We start from the raw sequence: 24,839 nt of genomic DNA on the forward strand, positions 1-24,839 counted from the left end.
GTGTGGGGGTGTGGGGCATGGTTGGGGGTGGAGTGGGGTGGGGTGTGGGGGGTGTGGAGTGTTGGGGGTGAGGTGAGGGTAGGGTGTGGGGGTGGGGATGGGGTTAGGGTGCTGGGGTGTGGGGGTGGGGGACCTCGACCCAGAGAGCCCCAGCACGAAAACAGCACCCTCCCCTCCCGCAGCCCCCTCCCCCGGTGCTCCTACCTCACCTGCCCCCTCCTCACCTCCACCCCCGCGGCGCCCCCTCCCCTCCCGCGGCGCCCCCTCCTCGCCTCCCCCGTCCCCAGACTCACCGAGCTGCCTCATGAGGGCGAGGGGCAGGATGACCACCACACTGACGCCGATGATCAAAATCTTGCCGTCCAGGTACCACATCCTGCACCGGGAGGGCGGGGGGGGGGGGGGCAGATGGGGGCTGGTTACTGACCATGCTCACACCCCCCCCCACCCTGCCTCCCTCACACCCCCCACCCCTGAAACAGACCCTTCCCTCACACCCCCGACCCACAACACAGACCCCCCACCCTAACCAGAGACCCCTCCCTCACACCCCTCACCCTAAACAGACCCCTCCCTCACACCCCCCACCCTAAACACAGACCCCTCCCTCACACCCCCCACCCTAAACACAGACCCCTCCCTCACACCCCTCACCCTAAACAGACCCCTCCCTCACACCCCTCACCCTAAACACAGACCCCTCCCTCACACCCCCCACCCTAAACACAGACCCCTCCCTCACACCCCTCACCCTAAACAGACCCCTCCCTCACACCCCTCACCCTAAACACAGACCCCTCCCTCACACCCCCCACCCTAAACACAGACCCCTCCCTCACACCCCTCACCCTAAACACAGACCCCTCCCTCACACCCCTCACCCTAAACAGACCCCTCCCTCACACCCCTCACCCTAAACACAGACCCCTCCCTCACACCCCCCACCCTAAACACAGACCCCTCCCTCACACCCCTCACAGACCCCTCCCTCACACCCCCCACCCTAAACAGACCCCTCCCTCACACCCCCCACCCCAACACAGACCCCTCCCTCACACCCCCTACCCTAAGCAGACCCCTCCCTCACACCCCTCACCCCACAGACCCCTCCCTCACACCACCCCAAACACAGACCCCTCCCTCACACCCTCACCCTAAACACAGACCCCTCCCTCACACCTTCACCCCAAACACAGACCCCTCCCTCACACCCCTCACCCTAAACACAGACCCCTCCCTCACACCCCTCACCTCACAGACCCCTCTCACACCCCCCACCCTAAACACAGCCCCCTCCCTCACACCACCCAACTCCCCTCCCCTCCCGCGACGCTCCCTCCTCACCAACCCCTTCCTCGTCCCACAAGCAGGTCCTGCAGACCCGGGGGGGAGGGAGGGGGAGTGGGGTGGGGGTGGGGGTGGTGGGGGTGTTTGGGGTGGGGGGTGGGGGATGACCACCTACCCGTTGTTCTCCTGCAGCTGGAGAAACGTCTGAATAACCAGCGGCAGCTCGTACTTCACTATGTACAGGTAACTGGACATGGCTGGGGGGCGGGGGAGTGGAGGGGAGAGAGGGGGGAGGGGGGGAGGGAGGACGAGGAGGGGGGACGGGGAGGGGGGACGGGGGAGGGGGGACGGGGAGAGAAAGTATTTATTCCTGAGTTCATTTAATTTCTAAACGTTTTCCTCCCGAGGCCCCAGGGTGGGTTTCGAACCCACCGCCCCGGGTCCAGAGCTCAGCCCCAGCTGCCCCCCACCCCCTCGGTGTCTCTGCCCCCCTCCCACTCCCACTCGCCCCCTTCCATCCCAACATCGCGCCCCCCCCACCCCCGCCTTCCCTGGATACCTTCCCTGCCAACTTGGGCCACACCCTCAATCCCTTCCGACCCCCAACCCTCCCACCTCTGTTCCCCCCACCCCCCCCCAACCTCCATCTCCCTCATCCACCCGCCCCGGCCCCCCACACCGTTCCCCCAACCCACTGCCGCCTCGTCCCCCAACCCCTTCCACAGGCACTCGATCCCAGTCGGAATCGGAGCGGAGTGGGAAGGGTTAGGAGAACAGGCGACGGGGGGAGCGGTCTCCCCCACGGACCCCCATCCGACGCCCCTCACCTCCGATGTTGTGCAGGGAGATGACAACAGCGGCCACCACCTTTCCCGGTTGTCCGAAGGCTTTCAGGCCCAGCTGTTCGTAGGCCCGGATCCCTGGAAGAGGCAAGGAAATGGGGAGCGAATCCCGGGGGAACCCTCTCCCTCCCGCGGCGTTCCCTCCCCGGAGCCAAGGGGTTCGCGCCGCCGTCGGCCAGCGGGACGGCGACAAGGGCGTCGGGAATCGCGGACGATGACCCCTCCCGCCGACGGGGGCTGGGTCCCCCCCCCCCCCCGCCCCAAGAACATTCCCGGGAATTCGCTCGTTCCGAGGGAACAGCTCACCTCGACGTCGGAATGAGGCAGAGTCTTTGGCGGGGGGGGGGGGGGGGGGGGGGAGGATGGGGACAGGTGGGGAGGGGAGGGGGGGTGGAACAGAGGTGGGGAGGGGAGGGGGTGTGGGACAGAGGTGGGGAGGGGAGGGGAGGGGGTGTGGGACAGAGGTGGGAGGGGAGGGGAGGGGTGTGGGACAGAGGTGGGAGGGGAGGGGTGAGGAGGGGAGGGGGTGTGGGACAGAGGTGGGGAGGGGAGGGGTGGGGAGGGGGTGTGGGACAGAGGTGGGGAGGGGAGGGGTGGGGAGGGGGTGTGGGACAGAGGTGGGGAGGGGAGGGGAGGGGGAGGGGGACATGTGGGGAGGGGAGGGGAGGGGGTGTGCGACAGAGGAGGGGAGGGGAGGGGAGGGGGAGGGGGACGTGGGGAGGGGAGGGGGTGTGCGACAGAGGAGGGGAGGGGAGGGGAGGGGGAGGGGGACATGTGGGGAGGGGAGGGGAGGGGGTGTGCGACAGAGGAGGGGAGGGGAGGGGAGGGGGAGGGGGACATGTGGGGAGGGGAGGGGAGGGGAGGGGGTGTGCGACAGAGGAGGGGAGGGGAGGGGAGGGGAGGGGAGGGGACGGAATGGGAAGGGGTGGGGGGGTGGGGGGAGGGGGTACGCGGGGGAGTTGGGGCGAGGGAGGGGGGAGCACACTCACCGACGAAGCCAGCGGATTTGAGCAGCAGGTGTATGGAGTATGCAGACAGCAGGGCAATGCACACCAGCAGCACTCTGTGGGGACAGAACCCACGGCACGTCACTGCCCCGCCCGAGACACCCCCACCCCCCCCCGCCCCGCCCGAGACACCCCCACCCCCCCCCCCCGAGACACCCCCACCCCCCCGGCCCCGCCGAGACACCCCAACCCATGCCCGAGACACCCCGACCCCCCCCCGGCCCCGCCCGAGACACCCTGACCCCCGCCCGAGACAGCCCGACCCCCCCCCCACCCCTGCCCGAGACACCCCGACCCCAGCCTGAGACACCCTGACCCCACCCCCAACCCGAGACACCCCTGACCACGACCCCTACCCGAGAAACCACCCCCAAATCCCTGGCCCCTCCCCACCACCGTCCCGGCACCCGGGGTCTCTCCCCTTCCCCGGGGACCCTCGCAGTGGCTCCTAGATTCCCTCTCACATGGGGTGGGGGGGGGGGGGGCTGCAAAGAAGAGGGGAAGAGGCCCCCCAAAGTGGAGGGGATGGGGGTGGGGGGTCCCAGTGATGTCATCATGATTTCGACCAACCATCGTGACTGGTGCCAAATGGGACCCACTGACAGTGAGTCACCGCGGGACGACCCACCGCCCATTTGACCAGCCACCCACCCCCCCTCCCCCCCCCCCAACCAACCGTAACTCCCCGGCCATCCCCGCGGCCCAGCCCCGACGGCGGACACTCACACAAAGAGCACAACCCCGGTGTTGGACATGGCGTAGGCGAGCCCCAGGACCCCGCTGCCCATGATGGCGTTACTGAGGTTGAAGACAGACATTCCGAACGAAGTCTTCCCCTCGAACTGCTGCGGAGGGAGGGGGGACCAGAGGATCCGTCAGTGCCCGGGACCCACAGCTGCAACTCCTCACGGCACCCGCGCCAGTTACACGGCCCCGGCCGCGCTCAACGCCCCCACCGACCCCGACCCCATTCGCCCTCCGCACCACCCCGGCCGCTCTCAACGACCCCCCCCCCCCCCCCCCCCCCCCCCCCCCCCCCTCCGCCAACCCCCGACCCCATTCACCCTGGTCACCACCCTGGCCACTCTTAGCGAGCGACGGGTTTGGACTCCTCTCCACGTCAGTGCTGGTGGGGCCCCACCCCTAACTCTGCACTTTCCTCTTGCAAACCTGCCCGGATTAAACTGCATCTGCCCCTTCTCTGCCCAGATCTGTAACTGATCTACATCCTGCTGTATCCTGTGACAGCCTTCTACACCGTCCACAACCCCACCAATCTCTGTGTCATCTGTGAACTGACTAACCCACCCACCCACATTTTCATCCAAGGCATTTATACACATCACCGACAACAGAGGTCCCAGCACCGATCCCTGCAGAACACCACAGGTCACAGTATAACACCCTCCACCACAAGCTTCCATCTTCTATGGGCAAGTAATTCTGAATGCAAACTCCCAAATCACTGCGGATCCCGGGCACCTTCATCTCCTGGATCAGCCGACCGTGAGGGACCTTGACAAACACCATGTGGACAACACTCACTGCCCTACCCTCAGCAGTCACCTCCCCAAAACACTCAGTCAGGTCAGGACATGACCTCCCCTTCACAAAGTCTTGCTGAGTGTCCACCATGAGGCTTTTTCCCCAATGAGAATCCCCAACATAACAGACTCTCCCTCAGTTGGAAAATCCAACCTACAGTCCAGATAATATTCAAGCCCACGTGTCAGGACATTAGGAGGTTCCTTACATCTGAGAACTGGATTGGTTTCTTCCCAGAGGAATGAGGCAGGAACTCTTGGCACTCTGCGGTTGTGGATTCTGCTGGTTCATAGCTGTGGAACAAGGGACACACAGCTCAGACACAGAGTGAGGCTCCCTCCACACCGTCCCGTCACACACTCCCAGGGTCAGACACAGGGTGAAGCTCCCTCCGCACCGTCCCGTCACACACTCCCGGGGTCAGACACAGGGTGAAGCTCCCTCCGCACCGTCCCGTCACACACTCCCGGGGTCAGACACAGGGTGAGGCTCCCTCCGCACCGTCCCGTCACACACTCCCAGGGTCAGACATAGGGTGAAGCTCCCTCCGCACCGTCCCGTCACACACTCCCGGGGTCAGACACGGTGAGGCTCCCTCCAAACCGTCCCGTCACACACTCCCGGGGTCAGACACAGGGTGAGGCTCCCTCCGCACCGTCCCGTCACATACTCCCGGGGTCAGACACAGAGTGAAGCTCCCTCCAAACCGTCCCGTCACACACTCCCGGGGTCAGACACAGGGTGAAGCTCCCTCCGCACCATCCCATCACACACTCCCGGGGTCAGACACAGGGTGAAGCTCCCTCCGCACCGTCCCACCCAGGGATACAGAGACGGGAACCATGCACGGTGCTCCCGGTGTGGGTCTGACCCAGGGGGACACGGATCCCCGGTGCCAAGCGGGAGACGGTCTCCGGACTCACCTGTCTGCGAAGATAAGCTTCTCGTTGGTCAGCATGCTCTCACTGTCCGGGTTCCCTGCACCCTCCGCCTCCTCCTCCCAGGACAGCCTTTCCATCTCCATTCCGGCTCGGCAGTCACCTCACTTCCGGTGTTCCCACCGGGATTCAACAGCTGAGGTCCTCGTTGGGAGGCGGGAGGCAGCAGTTAGGAGCGGGCAGGGATCGACGGAAATTCTGACGGAGCCTGGCGAGAGAGGGAGGAACAGGGGTTACGGTGTGTCGATATCCCATATTCCGGGCCCTACACCCCTCCCCGTCTCTGTGACCCCCCTCCGGCCCCTACACCCCTCCCCGTCTCTGTGACCCCCTCCGGCCCCTACACCCCTCCCCGTCTCTGTGACCCCCTCCGGCCCCTACACCCCTCCCCGTCTCTGTGACCCCCTCCGGCCCCTACACCCCTCCCCGTCTCTGTGACCCCCTCCGGCCCCTACACCCCTCCCCGTCTCTGTGACCCCCTCCGGCCCCTACACCCCTCCCCCGTCTCTGTGACCCCCTCCGGCCCCTACACCCCTCCCCGTCTCTGTGACCCCCTCCGGCCCCTACACCCCTCCCCGTCTCTGTGACCCCCTCCGGCCCCTACACCCCTCCCCGTCTCTGTGACCCCCTCCGGCCCCTACACCCCTCCCCGTCTCTGTGACCCCCTCCGGCCCCTACACCCCTCCCCGTCTCTGTGACCCCCTCCGGCCCCTACACCCCTCCCCGTCTCTGTGACCCCCTCCGGCCCCTACACCCCTCCCCGTCTCTGTGACCCCCTCCGGCCCCTACACCCCTCCTCGTCTCTGTGACCCCCTCCGGCCCCTACACCCCTCCCCGTCTCTGTGACCCCCTCTGGCCCCTACACCCCTCCTCGTCTCTGTGACCCCCTCCGACCCCTACACCCCTCCTCGTCTCTGTGACCCCCTCCGGCTCGTAAACCCTTCCCTGTCTCTGCACCGCGCTGCGGGAGGGGTGGAGAGAGGGGGACGGAGAGGGGAGGGAGGGGGGAGAGGGTTGGGGGGGCGTGGAGAGGTGCAGAGGAGGGAGGGGGCGGAGAGGGAGTCAGAGAGGGAGGGAGGGAGGGAGGGACGGTGAGGGGGTGGAGGGGAGGGGATGGGAGGCAGAGAAGGGGAGAGGGGGAGGGGTTGGGGAGAGGGGGAGGGAGGGAGGAAGGGGTTGGCGGGGGGGGGGGCAGGGAGGGAGGGGGGTGGAGGGAGCTTTCCAACATTTCCTGCAGCTTTGTTACTTCCTGGGAAATCCCAAGAAGGGACATCTCCCCAGGAGAGACATGGGGAGGGAGGAGGAAGGAACACAGGTCAAGGACTGTAGGGAGGGGACAAGATTGATTGACAGGTCGACAGCCAATGCCAGACCTGGGTGAAGCTCCCTCCGCACCGTCCCGTCACACACTCCCGGGGTCAGACACACAGGGTGAGGCTCCCTCCGCACCGTCCCGTCACACACTCCCGGGGTCAGACACACAGGGTGAGGCTCCCTCCGCACCGTCCCGTCACACACTCCCGGGGTCAGACACACAGGGTGAGGCTCCCTCCGCACCGTCCCGTCACACACTCCCGGGGTCAGACACACAGGGTGAGGCTCCCTCCGCACCGTCCCGTCACACACTCCCGGGGTCAGACACAAGGTGAGGCTCCCTCCGCACCGTCCCGTCACACACTCCCGGGGTCAGACACAAGGTGAGGCTCCCTCCGCACCGTCCCGTCACACACTCCCGGGGTCAGACACAAGGTGAGGCTCCCTCCACACTATCAGAGAGTGCCAGCACATTCAAATAAAACACACACTGCTCTCTCCGACTGCTGAGTACATGAACATTAGAACGGTTATCTGGCTTCTATTTATAACTGGATGAGTAGCAGCAAACTCCGATGAATTTAATTCTCGATAAACCTTTGTTTATTCATTTCAATAACTGGATTAAAGCCCTAAATCTCTATTTTTGTTGCTCAGTTTAAATTAGGTTTGTTCGTCTTGTTGAAGATTACTGAGGGCTCGTTTGTTAACGGCACTGAACTCTCTGCCCCTCTCTCTCTTCCCTCTCCTCTACCCTGGGTGGAAGATGGTGACAATTCACCCCGTGGATGGCTGTCATGACTTAATTAACGTCCACAACAGCACCCATCAGCCTCCTCCACCCCAGGGTACACAGTCCCAGCCCGCCTGCCAAATATGCAGGCCCTCCTGTCCGGGTAAAGTTGTTGGGAGCCATTCCTGCACCCTTGACGGTCCTCGCTGGTCTCCCACACCGCAGCGAGCAGATCCGTGCGGTGGGATCAACGTTCTGCCCAGCTGTAACAGGATGGTCCGAACACTTGTACTCAACGTCACAGCCAACGTAGGTAAGTGTGCACTACATGATCCACGGCAGGGTGCAAGCCAGACCTGCCCCTCTCAGCGAGCGATGTACGAAAACAGCCGTCTCTCAATTCAACAGCATAGTGACGGACCCGTCCCCACTGGTACCGCACCCTGGTGTTACACAGCGACGGACCCGTCCCCACTGGTACTGTACCCCGGTGTTATACAGTGACGGACCTGTCCCCACTGGTCCCGTCCCCACCGGTACTGTACCCCGGTGTTATACAGTGACAGACCCATCCCCACCGGTACTGTACCCCGGTGTTATACAGTGTCAGACCTGTCCAAGTTCCTGGGAGTGAACATCATCAACAGCCTGTCCTGGTCAAATCACGTAGACGTCACGGCCAAGAAAGCTCACCAGTGCCTCTACTTCCTCAGGATGCTAAAGAAATTCGGTTTGTCCCCTTTGACTCTCACTAACTTTTACTGATGCACCACAGAAAGCATCCTGTCCGGATGCATCACGGCTCGGTACGGCAACTGCTCTGCCCAGGACCGCAAGAAACTGCAGAGTTGTGGACACAGCGCAGCACATCACGGACACCAGCCTCCCCTCCATGGACTCTGTCTTTACCTCTCGCTGTCTTGGTGAAGCAGCCGACATAATCAAAGACCCCACCCACCCAGGACATTCTCTCTTCTCTCCTCTCCCATCAGGTAGAAGATACAGGAGCCTGAGGGCACGTACCAGCAGGCTCAAGGACAGCTTCTACCCCACTGTGATAAGACTACTGCACGGTTCCCTTATACAATGAGATGGACTCTGACCTCACGATCTACCTTGTTGTGACCTTGCACCTTATTGCACTGCACTTTCTCTGTAGCTGTGACACTTTACTCTGTACTGTTATTGTTTTTACCTGTACTACATCAATGCACTCTGTACTAACCCAATGTAACTGCACTGTGTAATGAATTGACCTGTACCATCGGTTTGCAAGACAAGTTTTTCACTGGACCTCGGTACAAGTGACAGTAATAAACCAATACCCTCTGTGTGAAGAAGTTGCCCCTCATTTCCCCTTCCCCCTCTCACCGTAAACCCATGCCCTCTAGTTTTAGACTCCCCGACCCGGGGGGGGGGGGGGGGGGGGTGAGTGAAAGACGGTGGCCGCCCACCTTACCTACGTCCTGCATGATGTTATAAACCTCCATAAGGTCACCCCTCAGCCTCCTCCGCTCCGGGGAGAACAGTCCCAGCCTCTCCTTATACCTCGAGCCCTCCAGTCCCGGGAACGTCCCGGTGAATCTTTCCCGCACCCTCTCCAGCTTAGTGACGTCCTTCCTGTAAGCTGGGTGACCAGAACTGCACCCAACACTCCGAGTGCGGACTCCTGTACAGCTGTAACCCGACCGACAAAGGCCAGTGTGCCAAACGCCTTCCTTGCTGCCCGCCGCACCGCCAAACTTGGCAGCACATGTGAACTTACTCGCCACGTTGGTTAACATAGATGGTGAGACAGCAGGGGACCCAGCACCGAGCTCTGGGGCACACTGCTGGTCACCGTCCTCCAGTCTGAGAAACAACCCTCCACTCCCACCCTCTGACTCCTACCGCCAAGCCAAAGATGAATCCAATTGGCTAGCTCGCCCTGGATCCAGCCCGAACCAGCCTATCACCTGGGACCTCGTCAAAGCCCTTGCTGAAGCCTGTGTACATCACATCTCCTGCCCCACCCTCATCGATCCACTCGGTCATCTCTTCAAAACAAAAATCCACGAGGCACAATTTCCCCCATGAACACAATGCCATGCTGACTATCCTCAATGAGTCTCTGCCTCACCAGAAGCTGGTAGATCCTGTCCCTCAGAGAACCCTTCGCCCAGCACAGACAGCGAGCTCACCCGGCCTGTAGACCTCCAGCTCATCCTTGCTACCCTTCCGAAATAACGGCGGGGCATCGTCCGCCCTCCAGTACCTCGCCAGCTGTACTGCGGACACCTCCGACAGCGTCCCGGCCATTTCTTCCCGCCATCTCCCAGGATACGCCCTGGGGGTCCCGCTCCACCCTCGAGACCACCAACAGCTCCGCTTTTGTAATGCAGATACATAGAACAGTACAGCACAATACAGGCCCTTCGGCCCACAATGTTGTGCCAATCTTTAAACCTCGCCTAAGACTATCTAACCCCTTCCTCCCACATATCCCTCTATTTTAAATTCCTCCATATGCTTATCCAGTAATCTCTTGAATTTGACCAATGTACCTGCCTCCAGCACCGCCCCAGGCAGCGCATTCCACGCCCCAACCACTCTCTGGGTGAAAAACCCTCTGATATCTCCCTTGAACTTCCCACCCATTACTTTAAAGCCGTGCCCTCTTGTATTGAGCATTGGTGCCCTGGGAAGAGGTGCTGTCTGTCCACTCTATCTATTCCTCTTAATATTTTGTACACCTCTATCATGTCTCCTCTCATCCTCCTCCTCTCCAAAGAGTAAAGCCCGAGCTCCCTCAGTCTCTCCTCATAATGCATACTCTCTAGACCAGGCAGCATCCTGGTAAATCTCCTCTGCACCCTTTCCAACTCTCCCACATCCTTCCTATAATGCGACCAGAACTGGACGCAGTACTTCAAGTGTGGTCTGACCAGAGTTTTGTAGAGCTGCATCATTACCTCGCGGCTCTTAAACTCGATCCCTCAACTTATGAGACCTTCCGAGACGTCTCCGTTAACTGGAATGAGGAAGGCCAGCACGACCCTCTCCACAGTAAACGCAGAGGAGAAATAGTCACTCCAGATCTTGCCCATCCCGTGGCTCCAAACGTCGACCTGTTCTCTCCCGTGTTACCCTGTTGCTCCGGATATCTTTGTAGGATCTCGGAAGATCCCTCCTCGCCGGTTCTACCTTGTTCCCTCAAAGTCAGCTCCCAAAATCTCCTGCAGTCCTCGATGGGCTCGCCTGACCCCACCACCTCGTCTCCTGACCACAGCCTGAATATCCCTCGCCATCCGAGCTTCCCAAATCCCGAATCCCGCCAGCCGTTCCCTTCACTTTCGGCTCTGATCTCCCCCCCTCCACCCCGCCCCCCCACTTCAGATCGGAAAGCCACCCGCATGCTGGACATCCCATCATCCCGACTTGAACCCTGATCCCCTGAACAGTGATCCCGTGAAACACCAATCGGATTGTTCGCTGTAACCCTAATCCCGACCCCGGACTCTAAATCGACCTCCAGTGACATTCACACTGGTCGCTGGCACCCACTCCTTACGTTGGGATCAGGGAGACGTGGAGAGAGAACAGGGGAGTGTTGGGGGGAGAGAGAGCGGGGAGATGGGAGGCGAGAGGGCGGGAGGCGAGGGGGGGGAGGGGGGGGGGGAGGGGGTGAGAGGGAGGGGGGGGAGGGGGGTGAGAGGGAGGGAGGGGGGTGAGAGGGAGGGAGGGGGGTGAGAGGGAGGGAAGGAGGGGGTGGGGGGGGAGGGAAGGAGGGGGTGGGGGGGAAGGGAAGGAGACCCCCCCATGACCAAAGGCCTGTGCTCCCCCCCCCCCGCAAACTATTGAAGCTCAGAACCGTTCCCCCCTCCCGTCACCCCTGTCCTGTCCCTCTCCGCTCAAACCCCTCTCCCCTCACACCGAAGCAGGCAGGGAGGGGGCAAGCCTGTTGGCCTCTGTACCTTTACGGGTGGGGGCGGGGGGGCCAAGGGTTACAGGACAGAATTTGAGGGGAAGGGGCTTTGATGCTTTTTTGGGGACATAAAACTAGTTCAGACCTGTGTGTGCGCACGTGTGTGTGTGTGTGCGAGAGAGAGAGAGAGTGTGTGTGCGCACGTGTGTGTGAGAGAGAGAGAGAGTGTGTGTGTGCGTGTGTGTGACTGCGTGTCTGTGTGTGTGTGTGTGTGACTGCGTGTCTGTGTGTGCGTGTGTGTGACTGCGTGTCTGTGTGTGTGTGTGTGTGTGACTGCGTGTCTCTGTGTGTGAGAGAGAGGGGGAGGCCGAGCAAGAGGGAGTGTAAGGCAGTAGTGCGGGGGGAGGGGTGAATATGGGACCCACCCCCACCGAAGCACAGTCCGATCCCAGCTCACAGCCGGAAGTAAAAGAACCAGGATCCAAGCTCACCCACCGCTTACAAATCAACTCCCCCAAAAACAGAGAAAAAGAATTGAACTCACTCTTCAGCCGGCTGGAGGTAGGGGGGGGGGGTGAGGTGGGGGGGGGGGTGAGGTGGGGGGGGTGAGGGAGGGAGGGGGAGAGGGGGGGAGTGAGGGGGGTGAGTGGGGGTGAGGGAGGGGAGGGGGGAGGGGAGAGGGGGGAGGGGAGGGGGGAGGGGAGAGGGGGGAGGGGAGGGGGAGGGGAGAGGGGGGAGGGGAGGGGGAGGGGAGAGGGGGGAGGGGGGGGAGGGAGGGGAGGGGGGAGTAGGGGGGAGGTAGGGAGGGAGGGGAGGAAGGGAAGTGATGGGGAGGGAGTGGGGGAGGGAGGTGGGGAGGTGGGGAGGGGGGGGGAGGGAGGGGAGGGGGAAGGAGCCCCCTCTCAAACCACGGGAAGCCTGAAACTCGAAACAGAGCCTCCGGGGTTGACACGTGGTCGCGAAACTCCTTCAGCAACCGGTGGCAAAGTTTGGGGAGGAAACTTTTGAAAAGTTTTGGCTTAGCAGGAAACTTACAAAACGGGGTCCCGTCCCGTCCCGGGACAGCGGCGCTGGGCTCCGACAGCGGGGTGTGAGGGGGGGGGTGTGTGTGTGTGTGTATTCTCTGTCCGAAGCCACACCAGGGGACACACACACACACGTCCCTGTAGCGAGCACTCGCAGAGTCACCGACTGCACTGAGGGCGACACCGTTTCCGATTACATCAGGTTGTCTGACGCAACCCTCCTTCTGGAAGATCAGTCTTGGCTCCGCCGGCCGCCCGGCTCCACTTTGCATTGTGGGACCTGCAGAGGCCGATCCCACCGAGAGCCCCGCTCACACCCCCCCCTCACCCCCCCCTCACCACCCCCCCCGCTCACCCTCCCTCACCCCCCCGCTCACCACCCCCCCCCTCACCCCCCCCCCCCCCCCCCCCCACCACCCCCCCCCCCCCCCCCCCCCCCCCCCCCCCCCCCCCCCCCCCCGCTCACACCCCCCCCCGCTCACCCTCCCTCACCCCCCCCCGCTCACACCCCCCCCCCCCTCACCACCCCCCCGCTCACACCCCCCCGCTCACCCCCCCGCTCAACCCCCCCGCTCACCCCCCCCCCACTCACCACCCCCCCCCGCTCACCCCCCCGCTCACTCCCCCCTGCTCACCACCCCCCCCCCGCTCACCCCCCCCGCTCAACCCCCCCGCTCACCCCCCGCTCACCCCCCCCCCGCTCTCACACACCCCCCCCCCCCGCTCGCACCCCCCGCTAACACCCCCCCCTCACTCCCCCCCTCGCCCACCCCCCCGCTCACCCCCCCCACTCACACCCCCCCCCACTCACACCCCCCCCACTCACACACCCCCCTCGCTCACCCCCCCCCCCCCGCTCACCCCCCCCCGCTCACCCCCCCCGCTCACACCCCCCGCTCACACCCCCCGCTCACACCCCCCCCGCTCACACCCGCCACCCGCGTCCCAGGCTCCGGATGCATCAGGCTCGACTCGGGCGGCTGCAGATCTGGAGCGACTCACACACTCTTTCACACCCACACTCACACTCACACTCGCACTCACACACACTCACACTCACACCCACACTCACTCTCGCACTCGCACTCACTCACACTCACTCACACACTCTCACACACACTCACACCCACACTCACACTCACTCTCGCACTCACTCACACTCACTCACACACTCTCACACACACTCACACTCACACCCACACTCACTCTCGCACTCGCACTCACTCACACTCACTCACACACTCTCACACACACTCACTCACACCCACACTCACACTCACTCTCGCACTCGCACTCTCTCACACACTCTCACACTCACACACACACACTCTCACACTCGCACACACTCACACCCACACTCTCACACTCGCACTCACACACTCACACACTCTCACACACACTCACACACTCTCACACAGACTCACACCCACACTCTCACACTCACACACTCACACTCACACCCACACACTCACACTCACACACACACTCACTCACACTCACACACACACTCACTCACACTCACACACTCACACACACTCACACTCACTCACACACTCACTCTCGCACTCACACTCACACTCACACACACTCTCACACTCGCACTCACACACACTCTCTCACACACACTCACACTCACACACACTCTCACACTCGCACACACTCACACCCACACTCTCACACTCACTCACACTCGCACTCACACTCTCACACACACTCACACACTCTCACACACACTCACACACACTCACACAGACTCACACCCACACTCTCACACTCACACACACACACTCACACTCACACCCACACTCTCACGCTCACACTCACACACACACTCACTCACACTCACACACACGCTCACACTCACACACACACTCACTCACACTCACACACACTCTCACACACACTCACACTCACTCACACACTCTCACACTCACACACTCACTCTCGCACTCACACTCTCACACTCGCACTCACACACACTCACACTCTCACACACACTCACACTCTCACACTCACTCTCACACACACACTCACACACTCTCACACACACACACACTCTCACTCTCGCACTCACTCTCACTCACACACTCTCACACTCACACACACTCTCACACTCGCACTCACACACACTCACACACTCTCACACACACTCACACACACACTCGCACTCACACACACTCACACCCACACTCGCACTCACACACACTCACACCCACACTCAAACTCGCACTCACACACACACTCTCACACTCGCACTCACACACACTCACACACTCTCACACACACTCACACACACTCTCACACTCGCACTCACACACACTCACACACACTCACACCCACACTCTCACACTCGCACTCACACACACTCACTCACACACTCTCACACTCACACTCTCACACTCGCACTCACACACACTCACACACTCTCACACACACTCACACTCACACACACTCTCACACACACACTCACACACTCTCACACACACTCACACACACTCTCACACTCGCACTCACACACACTCACACACACTCACTCACACACTCTCACACTCACACACACTCTCACACTCGCACTCACACACACTCACACACACTCACACCCACACTCTCACACTCACTCTCACACTCGCACTCACACACACACTCACACACTCTCACACTCACACACTCACACTCGCACACACTCACACTCTCACACACTCTCACACACACACTCTCGCACTCACACACACTCACACCCACACGCTCACACTCACACTCACACACACACTCACACTCTCTCACACACACACACTCACACACACTCACACCCACACTCTCACACTCACTCTCACACTCGCACTCACACACACACACACACTCACACACACACTCTCTCACACTCTCACACACACACTCGCACTCTTACACACACACTCACTCACACCCACACTCTCTCACACTCACACCCACACTCTCTCACACTCACACCCACACTCTCTCACACTCACACACACTCACAAAGTGCTGGAGGAACTCAGCAGGCCGGGCAGCGTCTGTGGAGGGAAACGAACTGTTGTCATTTCAGGGTGGAGACCCTTTCAGTTCTGGTGCCTCCCCCCCCCCCCCCATCCACCCTCCCACCTCACCCCCATCCCCCCTCCCCACCCCCCCATCCACCCTCCCACCTCACCCCCACCCCCCATCCCCCCTCCCCACCCCCCATCCACCCTCCCACCTCACCCCCACCCCCCATCCCCCCTCCCCACCCCCCCCATCCACCCTCCCATCTGACCCCCATCCCCCCTCCCCACCCCCCCATCCACCCTCCCACCTCACCCCCACCCCCCATCCCCCCTCCCCACCCCCCATCCACCCTCTCACCTCACCCCCACCCCCCCCACCCCCATCTACTTCCAGGAAGAACAGAGAGGCTTTGGAGAGGGAGTAGAATAGGTTCAGCAGGATGCTGCCCGGATTCGAGGAAATCGGACAGACTTGGGGTTAGTTTCTCTCTCGGAGTCCCGGCGGGGGGTGGGGACGGGGTGAGCACCTCCCTCCCCCTGCAAAATTGTTGAGCGGGGACAGGTAGCAATTTCGAACAATGTGGGACAGGCCCTTCGGCCCACAATGTTGTGCCTAACTCATTAAACTGACGACGCCTGGCGGCCCCCGGTCCCTCCTGCCCGCAGTGTGTCCGCCTCCCTCCGCGTCCGACAGCCTCTTACACCCCTCTGTCGTGTCTGCCTCCACCCCCACCCCTGGCAGCTCATTCCAGGCACCCGCCGCTCTCTGTGGGGGGAGAAAGAACTCACCCCCTCTCACCTTAAATACACGCCCTCTGGTGTTAGATATTCTGACCCTGGGGTGGCCATAAGATACTGGCTGTCTATCTGTGCCTCTCGTAATCTTATATCCGCCTCCAGAGAAAGCAACCCTGGTTTATGCAGCCGCTCCTTATAGCTCACACCCTCTAATCCAGGCAGCGTCCTGGTGAACCTCTCCCGCACCCTCTCCAAAGCCCCCCGCCCCCCACACCCTTCCTGTAATGGGGGGGGGGGGGGGGCGACCAGAACCGAATGCTATACTCCAGATGTGGCCTAAGGTGTTGTAAAGCTGCAACGTAACTTACCGACTCTTGGACTCAGTGCCTCGCCTAATGAAGGCAAACATGCCGTACGCCTTCTTTACCACCTGGGGGGGCATTTAATCAATTAACCCCACTTATCAGGAGGTCAGGTGGGGAGGTGCGGCAGCTTTTGGGTTTGTGCGGGGAAATCCGAGACGGTGGAGGACGGGCGATAGGTTTCCAAGTCGGGGGGTGGGGGGGGGGGCGGGGTGGGGTGGTGCTCCCCTGCGCCCCGCTGCCCTCCGAGGGAGAGGGGGCGCGGGTTCAGCCCCCGGGCGAGGGACCACGGTGGGTTCTGTAGATGGTGCGGCCATTGTGGCGGAGGGAGGGAGGGAGTGTTTCCGGGGGGTGGGTGGGGGGGTCGATCGAGCGGGCTGCTCTGTCCCGGACGGGGTCGAGCTTCTCGAGAGTCGTTGGAGCCGCCCTCGCCCCCAGGCCAGTGGGGAGTGTCCCGTCACACTCCTGACCTGTAGACGGGGGGAGAGGTAATGCGGCGGATGTGGAGTGCATGGACTAACTCCACCCAGCCGAGTGGGGAGTGTCCCGTCACACTCCTGACCTGTAGACGGGGGGAGAGGTAATGTGGCGGATGTGGAGTGCATGGACTAACTCCAATCCTGCCTCCACAATCTCCGGGAGGTTTTCCGACAAAGAGCTTTTCTTTATTCCTCGGCGTCATTCATCCCTGTAAGGGATCGTTACTCCCTTCTGCCCAATATTTTACCGATGCACTGCAGAAAGCATCCTATCCGGATGCATCCTGGCTTGGTACGTTAACTGCTCTGCCCGGGACTGCAAGAAACTGCAGAGAGTCGTGGACACGGCCCAGCGCGTCACGGACACCAGCCTGCCCTCCGCGGACTCTGTCTACACTTCCCGCTGCCTCGGGAAAGCAGCCGACATAATCAGAGACCCCCACCCACCCCAGACATTCTCTCTTCACCCCTCTCCCATCAGGCAGAAGATACAAAAGCCTGAAAGCACGTCCCACCAGGCTCAAGGACGGCTTCTGCCCCGCTGTTGTAAGACTATTGAACGATAAGGTGGACTCTTGACCTCACAATCTCCCTCGTCGTGGCCCTTGCACCTTATTGTCTGCCTGCACTGCACTTTCTCTGTAGCTGTGACACTTTACTCTGTACTGTTATTGTTTTTACCTGTACTACATCAATGCACTCTGTACTAACCCAATGTAACTGCACTGTGTAATGAATTGACCTGTACCATCGGTTTGCAAGACAAGTTTTTCACTGGACCTCGGTACAAGTGACAATAATAAACCAATACCAAACCTCCAGAGCCCTCAACGGTAAATCGTTCAAGGGCAGGATAGCCGCGATGGGCGGAGTAGCCTCTTCCTTCTCTCTCGCCTCACTTCGGCTGGACTGCAAGTCTTGTTTTGGGAGCCACGCTTCGCCGGGGGAGCAAGACAGACCGTGCCGTCTCCCCATCCACACCCCTCCCGCTCCCCGGTGCCCCAGTCCGTGCTCTTTCCCGCCTCGGCCGGCTACTCCTTCGGTGTCGTGAGGGTCTCTTGACTCCGCCAGACCCCCTCAGGAGGCGCGTTGCACATTCCAGGACCCCCCCTCGGGGCAAAAAGATCCCCCCTCCCTCCCTCAAGACACCTCTGATTGAGATTTCTGCGTTAAACATGGACATTTCCACAATCGTGCCTCTCCCTGCGTCCTGGTACGGTCTGTGACCTTCCCCTGAAAACCCGGGGAGAGGTGGCACAGTAAAGCTGCTGTCTCGGAGACCTGGGTTCGATCCTGACCTGTGGCTGTGTGTGTGCGCGCGTGGGGGGCTGTGTGTGTCTGGCTGTGTGTGTTCGTGTGCAATTTGCACACTGACCATGGGGATTTATCCCGGGTACTCCAGTTTGGACCCAATCCCACTGATACGTGTGGGGGGAAGGTTGTCTGTGGATTTAATTTCCTACCCCCCCCCCCCCCCCCACCCCCGGTGTAGTTGTTGATCCTGGCCGGGTCCTGTAAACCGGTTTGAGGACATCTTCAACCCCTCCCTGCTGCAGCCGGACGTTCCCTCCCCCCTTCACACGGGGCAGCAATCAGACCGGGGAGAACGCCCATCGGGGAGGAGGTACAGGAGCCTGAAGACCCACACTCAGCGATTCAGGGACAGCCGTCGGATTCGGTGAATGGGCCGTGAACACTCCCTCGTTATTCCTATTTTGCGCTATTGAGATTTATTCTTGTAACTCGGAGAAATTTTAATGTCTCGGACTCTTCAGCAGCCACCAAATACCAAACTTCACATCCTCCGTCAGGGGCAATAAACCCAATCCCCAAGGGTAGAATCTGCAGGGGATAGAAGGGGAATCGGCGCAACGCTTCGGCTGAGGGTTAGCACAGACTCAGTGGGCCGAAGGGCCTCTCTGGTGGAGGCCATTCCGAAGATGTGCGGTGCTGGTGAGCGAGCTCAGTCACAGGGACGGAGGCAGAGTGGGACACGCCGCACCAATCCCAAAATCCCAGGGCAGGAACGGAATCCCGAAGTCTCCGACCTTTCATCCAATTGATCCCTTTTCCCACCACCACCCCCCTCCGAATCGGATGACCTGACCCGCAGGGGGCTTTGGCAGAAGAAAATATATTCATCGGCCGGAGGGGGGAGGGGGGTGGATTGAGGGAGTGGGAGACGTCTCGTGATCCGATCCGAGCTCCCAAGACAATTCTCCGATTGTTCCCCAGTCCCGAAGCTTTTCCTGACTTGTAGATGGGGACAGGTAATGCGGCGGATGCGGAGTGCATGGACTAACTCCACCCAGGCGAGTGGGGAGTGTCCCGTCACACTCCTGGCTTGTAGATGGGGGTAAGGCCTTGGGGTGTCAGAAGGTGAGTCACCCACCGCAGGATCCCCACCCTCCCAAGTTTCCCGTGTGAGTCCACAAACCCCTCCCGCACCCTCAGCCCCTCCCCTCAAGCAGAGAACCACACAGTCGACACCAGAAACTTCAACAGTAGAAGTAAAACCACTTAATTTAATGAACGGTTTGCTCCGGCGGGATTCTTCGAGGTGAGGGCGAGGTTCCCGGGAAAGGTGGGAGTGAGAACGAGCCCTCGGACAATGGGGGCGGTAAACCGGGCCCCCTCTGTACCCGACCCCGCCCACGGCACCTCCCGACGCCCCTTGCTGCCCTGTTCCCCCACAGTCCCGCCGGTTACAGCTGACTGCACGGCAAGATCCCACCAGCAGCAAACACAGGGCTGACCTGGAGTGTTGGGTTAATGGGTAAATGGGAGGGGGGAGAGGGAGGCGGGTAGAGAGATAGAGGGAGGAGAGTGAGAGGGGGAGGGGGGGAGAGGGAGAGGGGGATTGAGGGAGAGAGAGGGGGGAGAGACACACACACACAAAGGGAGAGACACACAGAGAGGAGGAGATACAGACCAGCACCCTGCCCCCTCCCAGTTGTGCCTCAGGAGAGCTCGAGCCCCCAGTGTGACGCACACCGCAGTCGAACATCCCCCCCGCAGGCCCCAGTCACTGGGCTGCTCCGTGGACGTGTTGGGGGTGGGGGTGAGTGGATGCGGGGGACACCCTAGTCCCCTCCCTTCCCCCCCCCACCCCTCGGGGGGCAGCCCCTCAGCCCCTGGGCCCCCGACCGTTGCCCCTCAGACCCTGCCAGTAGCCCTGGCAGTAGCGGTCGATGGCGGGTCCGTCCAGGAGGTGGGTGTGGGGGTCTGTCCCCGGGACCACTGGGACCCCCAGCACCGCCGGGCCCAGCACCCGCAGGTCCAGGCGTGCCACCGTCTGGCTGAAGCCGTTCTCCGTGGTGACGCAGTGGTAAATGGCGGCGTCTCTCGGTTCCAACGCTCGGAGCAGCAGCCCCTGGTCCGTGCTCACCAACCGCGGGTCCCGCCGGAGCTGTGGGGTTAGGGAACGGACAGGCAGCCCGTTACCGAAACTGCACCGGTCACAGCTGGGGGGAGCCCACCCCACGGAGAGACACTCGGACACACACACACACACACACACAGGGGGGACACACTCGGGGACACACACACTGACACAGACACACACTGACACAGGGACACACAGGGACACACACACACACACACGGGAGGACACACACTCGGGGACACACTGACACAGAGACACACACGGACACACACACACACACACACTGGAGGACACACACTCAGGGACACACACACTGACACAGAGACACACACGGACACACACACAGGGACACACACACATGGGAGGACACACACTCGGGGACACACACACTGACACAGAGACACACATGGACACACAGGGACACACACACACACACAGGGACACACACACACGGGTGGGACACACTCTGGGACACACACACTGACACAGAGACACACACTGACACACACACACACAGGGACACACACACACGGGTGGGACACACTGGGACACACACACTGACACAGAGACACACACTAACACACACACACAGGGACACACACACAGACAGGGGGACACACACTCGGGGACACACACACTGACACAGAGACGTACACGGACACACACACACACACACACACACTGACACAGAGACACACAGGGACACACACACACGGGGGGGACGCACTCAGGAACACACACACTGACACAGAGACACACAGGGACACACACTCGGACACACGGGACACACACACTTGGGAACACACACTGACACACATGCAAGGACACACACACGGGGACACACATGTGGACACATAGACACACACACTGTCTCACACATACACACTGTCTCTCAGACACCCATCCCACAGCGCGGCGCTCCCTCCTCACCGCCCCTCCCACAGCGCGGCGCTCCCTCCTCACCGCCCCTCCCACAGCGCGGCGCTCCCTCCTCACCGCCCCTCCCGTGTTTAAATCCGAAGGCTATGTACCAGTTTCCGTCGGGAAGAGGGAGTACGCTGCACCAACCATTTGGTGCTGGCCCTGGGCGACCGTGGCTGGCACTCGAGGAACGTGCTACTTCCTTCCACACCGAACTGTACCGTGTTCGACTCCAGCCTCCCCACTGCGGGCACAGACAACCCCGGTCACCGGCAGCTCCCAACTCCCCAGAAAAGCAACCTCTCACTCTCGCTCCAGGGCGGAATAACGAAACGCACACCGGCAGCACCGCGCACGGTTCCCGTCTCCGTGTCCCCCTGGGTCGGACCCACGCCGGCAGCACCGCGCACGGTTCCCGTCTCCGTGTCCCCCTGGGTCGGACCCACGCCGGCAGCACCGCGCACGGTTCCCGTCTCCGTGTCCCCCTGGGTCGGACCCACGCCGGCAGCACCGCGCACGGTTCCCGTCTCTGCGATGGGATAATTTTCCTTCCCCACAAGTGACGGAGGGCGTTTCGAGCCCCTATACCTTTCATGTGATGTCCCTGGCACTGCCGGATGGGGTCACCGTTCCTGACGTCTTGTCGTCTTCTCCGACTGTGGGGAAGAGCGGGAGGTGGGGGGGGGGGGGAGGTGAGGGGGCGGCAGGTGAGTGCACATTGCCTCCAACCTTCGCTATCTCCCTCCGTCCCTCAATTTCCCCTCGTCCCTCGATTTCCCCACCACTGACACTCGATCTCCCCCTCCTCCGCGCTCCCTCCCCAACTCCCGTCCCTCCCCACTGATCCCTCTTCCCTCCGTCCCTCCACCTGACCCCCCTCCTCGCTCAGGCCCTGCCCCGACTCTTCCCCACCCCCCGAGACCCTCCCCTCGACTCCTCTGTCCATCCCTGACTCCTCCCCACCTCTGTCCCTCCACCCCTGACCCCTCCTCCCTCCATCCCTCCCCCCTGACCCTTCCCCTCCCGCTCTCCTACGCCCCACACCCTCCCCCTCTCGTCCCTCCTCTCGCTGACCCCTCCCCACCCCCCAATCCCTCCCCCGGCGGGGCGGGACCCACCGTTTCACGGCCGGCGTGTACCGGGAACACGTCTCCCCGTCCCAGGCGCAGTAGGGGTCGCGTGCCAGGCAGCAGTCAGCGCAGCCGCGCCCGTAGCGCGCGCAGCGGTGGAGAGAGAGCTGCGTAACGCCGACCCTCGAGGAGACGTATAGCTGTTGCTGCGGGACAGAGCAGGAAGACCGTCAGTTGGGGGGGGGGTGTGGGGAGGGGAGAGGCGGCGAGGAGGGAGCGCCGAGGGAGAGCTGTGGGACGGAGGGGCGGCGGGGAGGGAGGGGTGAAGTTCGCTGAGGAATCCTTCCCCGCCCCACGGCAACCCTGGTTCCCGCGTCCTTACTCGTTTCGAGGAGATTCGGATGTCCTTCACCGCGGCAGGAGTCTGGAAACACAGAGAGAGTTCAAGAGAGTTCAGGTGAGATCGTGTCTCTCTAACCCGGGGGTCACTGGGCAGGGATGGGGGGCAGGAACCCCGGCTGAACTCCCCCCCACCCCACCCCACCCCATCTCTCTCTAACTCAAGGCGCTTCTGACTGAGATTAAAATTCAACACCCTGGGGGTCACCACTGACCAGAAACTCAACCGGACCAGCCACACACACACACACACACTGAGGCTGCAGGGAGCAGGTCGGAGGGTGGGGATCCTGTGGTGAGTGACTCACCTCCTGACACCCCGAGGCCTTTCCCCAATCGACAAGTCAGGAGTGTGACGGGACACTCCCCATTTGCCTAGGTGGGGTTAGTCCATGCACTCCACATCCGCCACATTACTTGTTCCCCATCTACAGGTCAGGAGTGTGACGGGACACTCCCCACTTGCCTGGGTGGGGTTAGTCCATGCACTCCACATCCGCCACATTACCTCTCTTGCCCGTCTACAAGTCAGGAGCGTGACGGGACACTCCCCACCTGCCTGGGTCTACACCGGCAGCACCCCCCGAACCCGCCGCCCCTCCCGCCGGGGGCGGCGGGCGCAGGGGAGCGCCACCGCCCACAGGTTCCCCTGAATTGGAAATCTATCGACATTCCTTCATCAGCGCCGGGTCTAAATCCCGGAACTCCCTCCCTCCCTCCCCCGACAGCCCTTTCCCCACACGGACAGTGGTGGTTCGGGGGAGGGGGGGTGGGGGCGGCTCACCCTAAACCCCCACCCCACCCCCTTCACGAGGGGGCACATCAGGGACAGGCGATAAATGCTGGCGTCACACCGATCCCAACTGGGAACCCGAGCAGACATCCCGCTCCTAGTCCCAGCTCACCCGGAAAACGTGCACCTCCTCCAGCGTCAGCTCCTCCAGTTTACCCTTCGAATCCGTCACCACCACGACCTTCTGGACTGTACCCAAGTCTGAGGGGGGGCGGCGGGGGGGGGTGGGTAGGAGAGAAGACAGGAGGCTTGAGGCCAGACGGTATCACCCTCCCCTCTCCGGTATTCCCGGCTCCCGCGCTCAAACCCTCTCGTAGTACAGGCTGATGCACTGACAACCTCCTCCTCATCGCCTGCCTGCCCTGCAGTACAAGGGCAAACCTGGTCCCGGTGAATGTCAACACTACCCGATCTCGCACCGTATAACAAATCCTCACCCAGGCTCTTCTAAAAAGAGGAATTAAATCCTGTCTTATTAGATGAGTAACTCAGCGAAGCTCCCTCCTCGCCGCCCCCTCCCCGCCGCCCGTCCCTCCTCGCCCCCCCCCTCCCCGCCCCTCCCGCGGCGCTCCCCCCTCCCACGCTGCCCACCTGTGCCAAGGAACAGCACCTCGTAGCGCCCGTCCACCGCGTCGACCTGATCCACGGCCAGGGCGGTGAACCTGTAGCCCACGTTGGTGCGGATGACCAGGGGCCGACCGTGCTCGGGGTGCACCGCGTTGTACATCAGCGGGTGGCTGCGCGCGAACTGGAGGAACCCGTCCTGGTAGTCCTTGGTGGTCCGCACATCCGGCGTGAACGCACCCCCTGCGCACTGAGGGAGGAACAGTTCAGACAGCCCCCCCTGCCTCACCCTCACCCCCCCTCCCACACCAAACGCACCACCCTCCCTGCTGAAACCTCCCATCCAAAACCGTGCACCCTCCCCCATTACAGGACGGCGTCACCGAGTGAAACCTCGGCCAGGCCGCTTTTGGAGACTCGCGCGCAGTTCTGGTCGCCCCCGTTACAGGAAGGGTGTGGGGGCTTTGGAGAGGGTGCAGAAGAGGTTCACCAGGACGCTGCCTGGATTAGAGGGCACGAGCTATCAGG

At 61.9% G+C, this 24,839-nt stretch overlaps 2 protein-coding genes across 2 annotated transcripts in view; both read right to left on the reverse strand.

The window, feature by feature from the left end:
• slc38a5b (solute carrier family 38 member 5b) overlaps positions 1–12,870 on the reverse strand; it is a 36,324-nt gene extending 23,454 nt beyond the window's left edge. The window contains exons 1-8 of the mRNA XM_052009080.1: positions 12,606–12,870; positions 5,605–5,827; positions 4,890–4,974; positions 3,863–3,981; positions 3,119–3,192; positions 2,115–2,207; positions 1,463–1,544; positions 294–376 (exon numbers count right to left, since the gene is read on the reverse strand). Coding sequence (XP_051865040.1) covers positions 294–376; positions 1,463–1,544; positions 2,115–2,207; positions 3,119–3,192; positions 3,863–3,981; positions 4,890–4,974; positions 5,605–5,705 — 637 coding nt within the window. The 5' untranslated portion in view covers positions 5,706–5,827; positions 12,606–12,870. The remainder of the gene's footprint in view (positions 1–293; positions 377–1,462; positions 1,545–2,114; positions 2,208–3,118; positions 3,193–3,862; positions 3,982–4,889; positions 4,975–5,604; positions 5,828–12,605) is intronic.
• Positions 12,871–19,676: 6,806 nt separating this feature from the next.
• Positions 19,677–24,575, reverse strand: LOC127566618 (semaphorin-3F-like). The gene is made up of 7 exons (XM_052009118.1): positions 24,339–24,575; positions 23,860–23,948; positions 22,938–22,979; positions 22,604–22,761; positions 22,074–22,141; positions 21,596–21,729; positions 19,677–20,588 (listed from the first exon to the last, which is right to left on the reverse strand). The coding sequence occupies exons 1-7, from the start codon at positions 24,472–24,474 to the stop codon at positions 20,307–20,309; spliced, it is 909 nt and encodes a 302-aa protein (XP_051865078.1). The 5' UTR covers positions 24,475–24,575; the 3' UTR covers positions 19,677–20,306.
• Positions 24,576–24,839: the final 264 nt, after the last annotated feature.

Source organism: Pristis pectinata, chromosome 43, assembly GCF_009764475.1.
Source record: "Pristis pectinata isolate sPriPec2 chromosome 43, sPriPec2.1.pri, whole genome shotgun sequence".
Classification (NCBI taxonomy): domain Eukaryota; kingdom Metazoa; phylum Chordata; class Chondrichthyes; order Rhinopristiformes; family Pristidae; genus Pristis; species Pristis pectinata.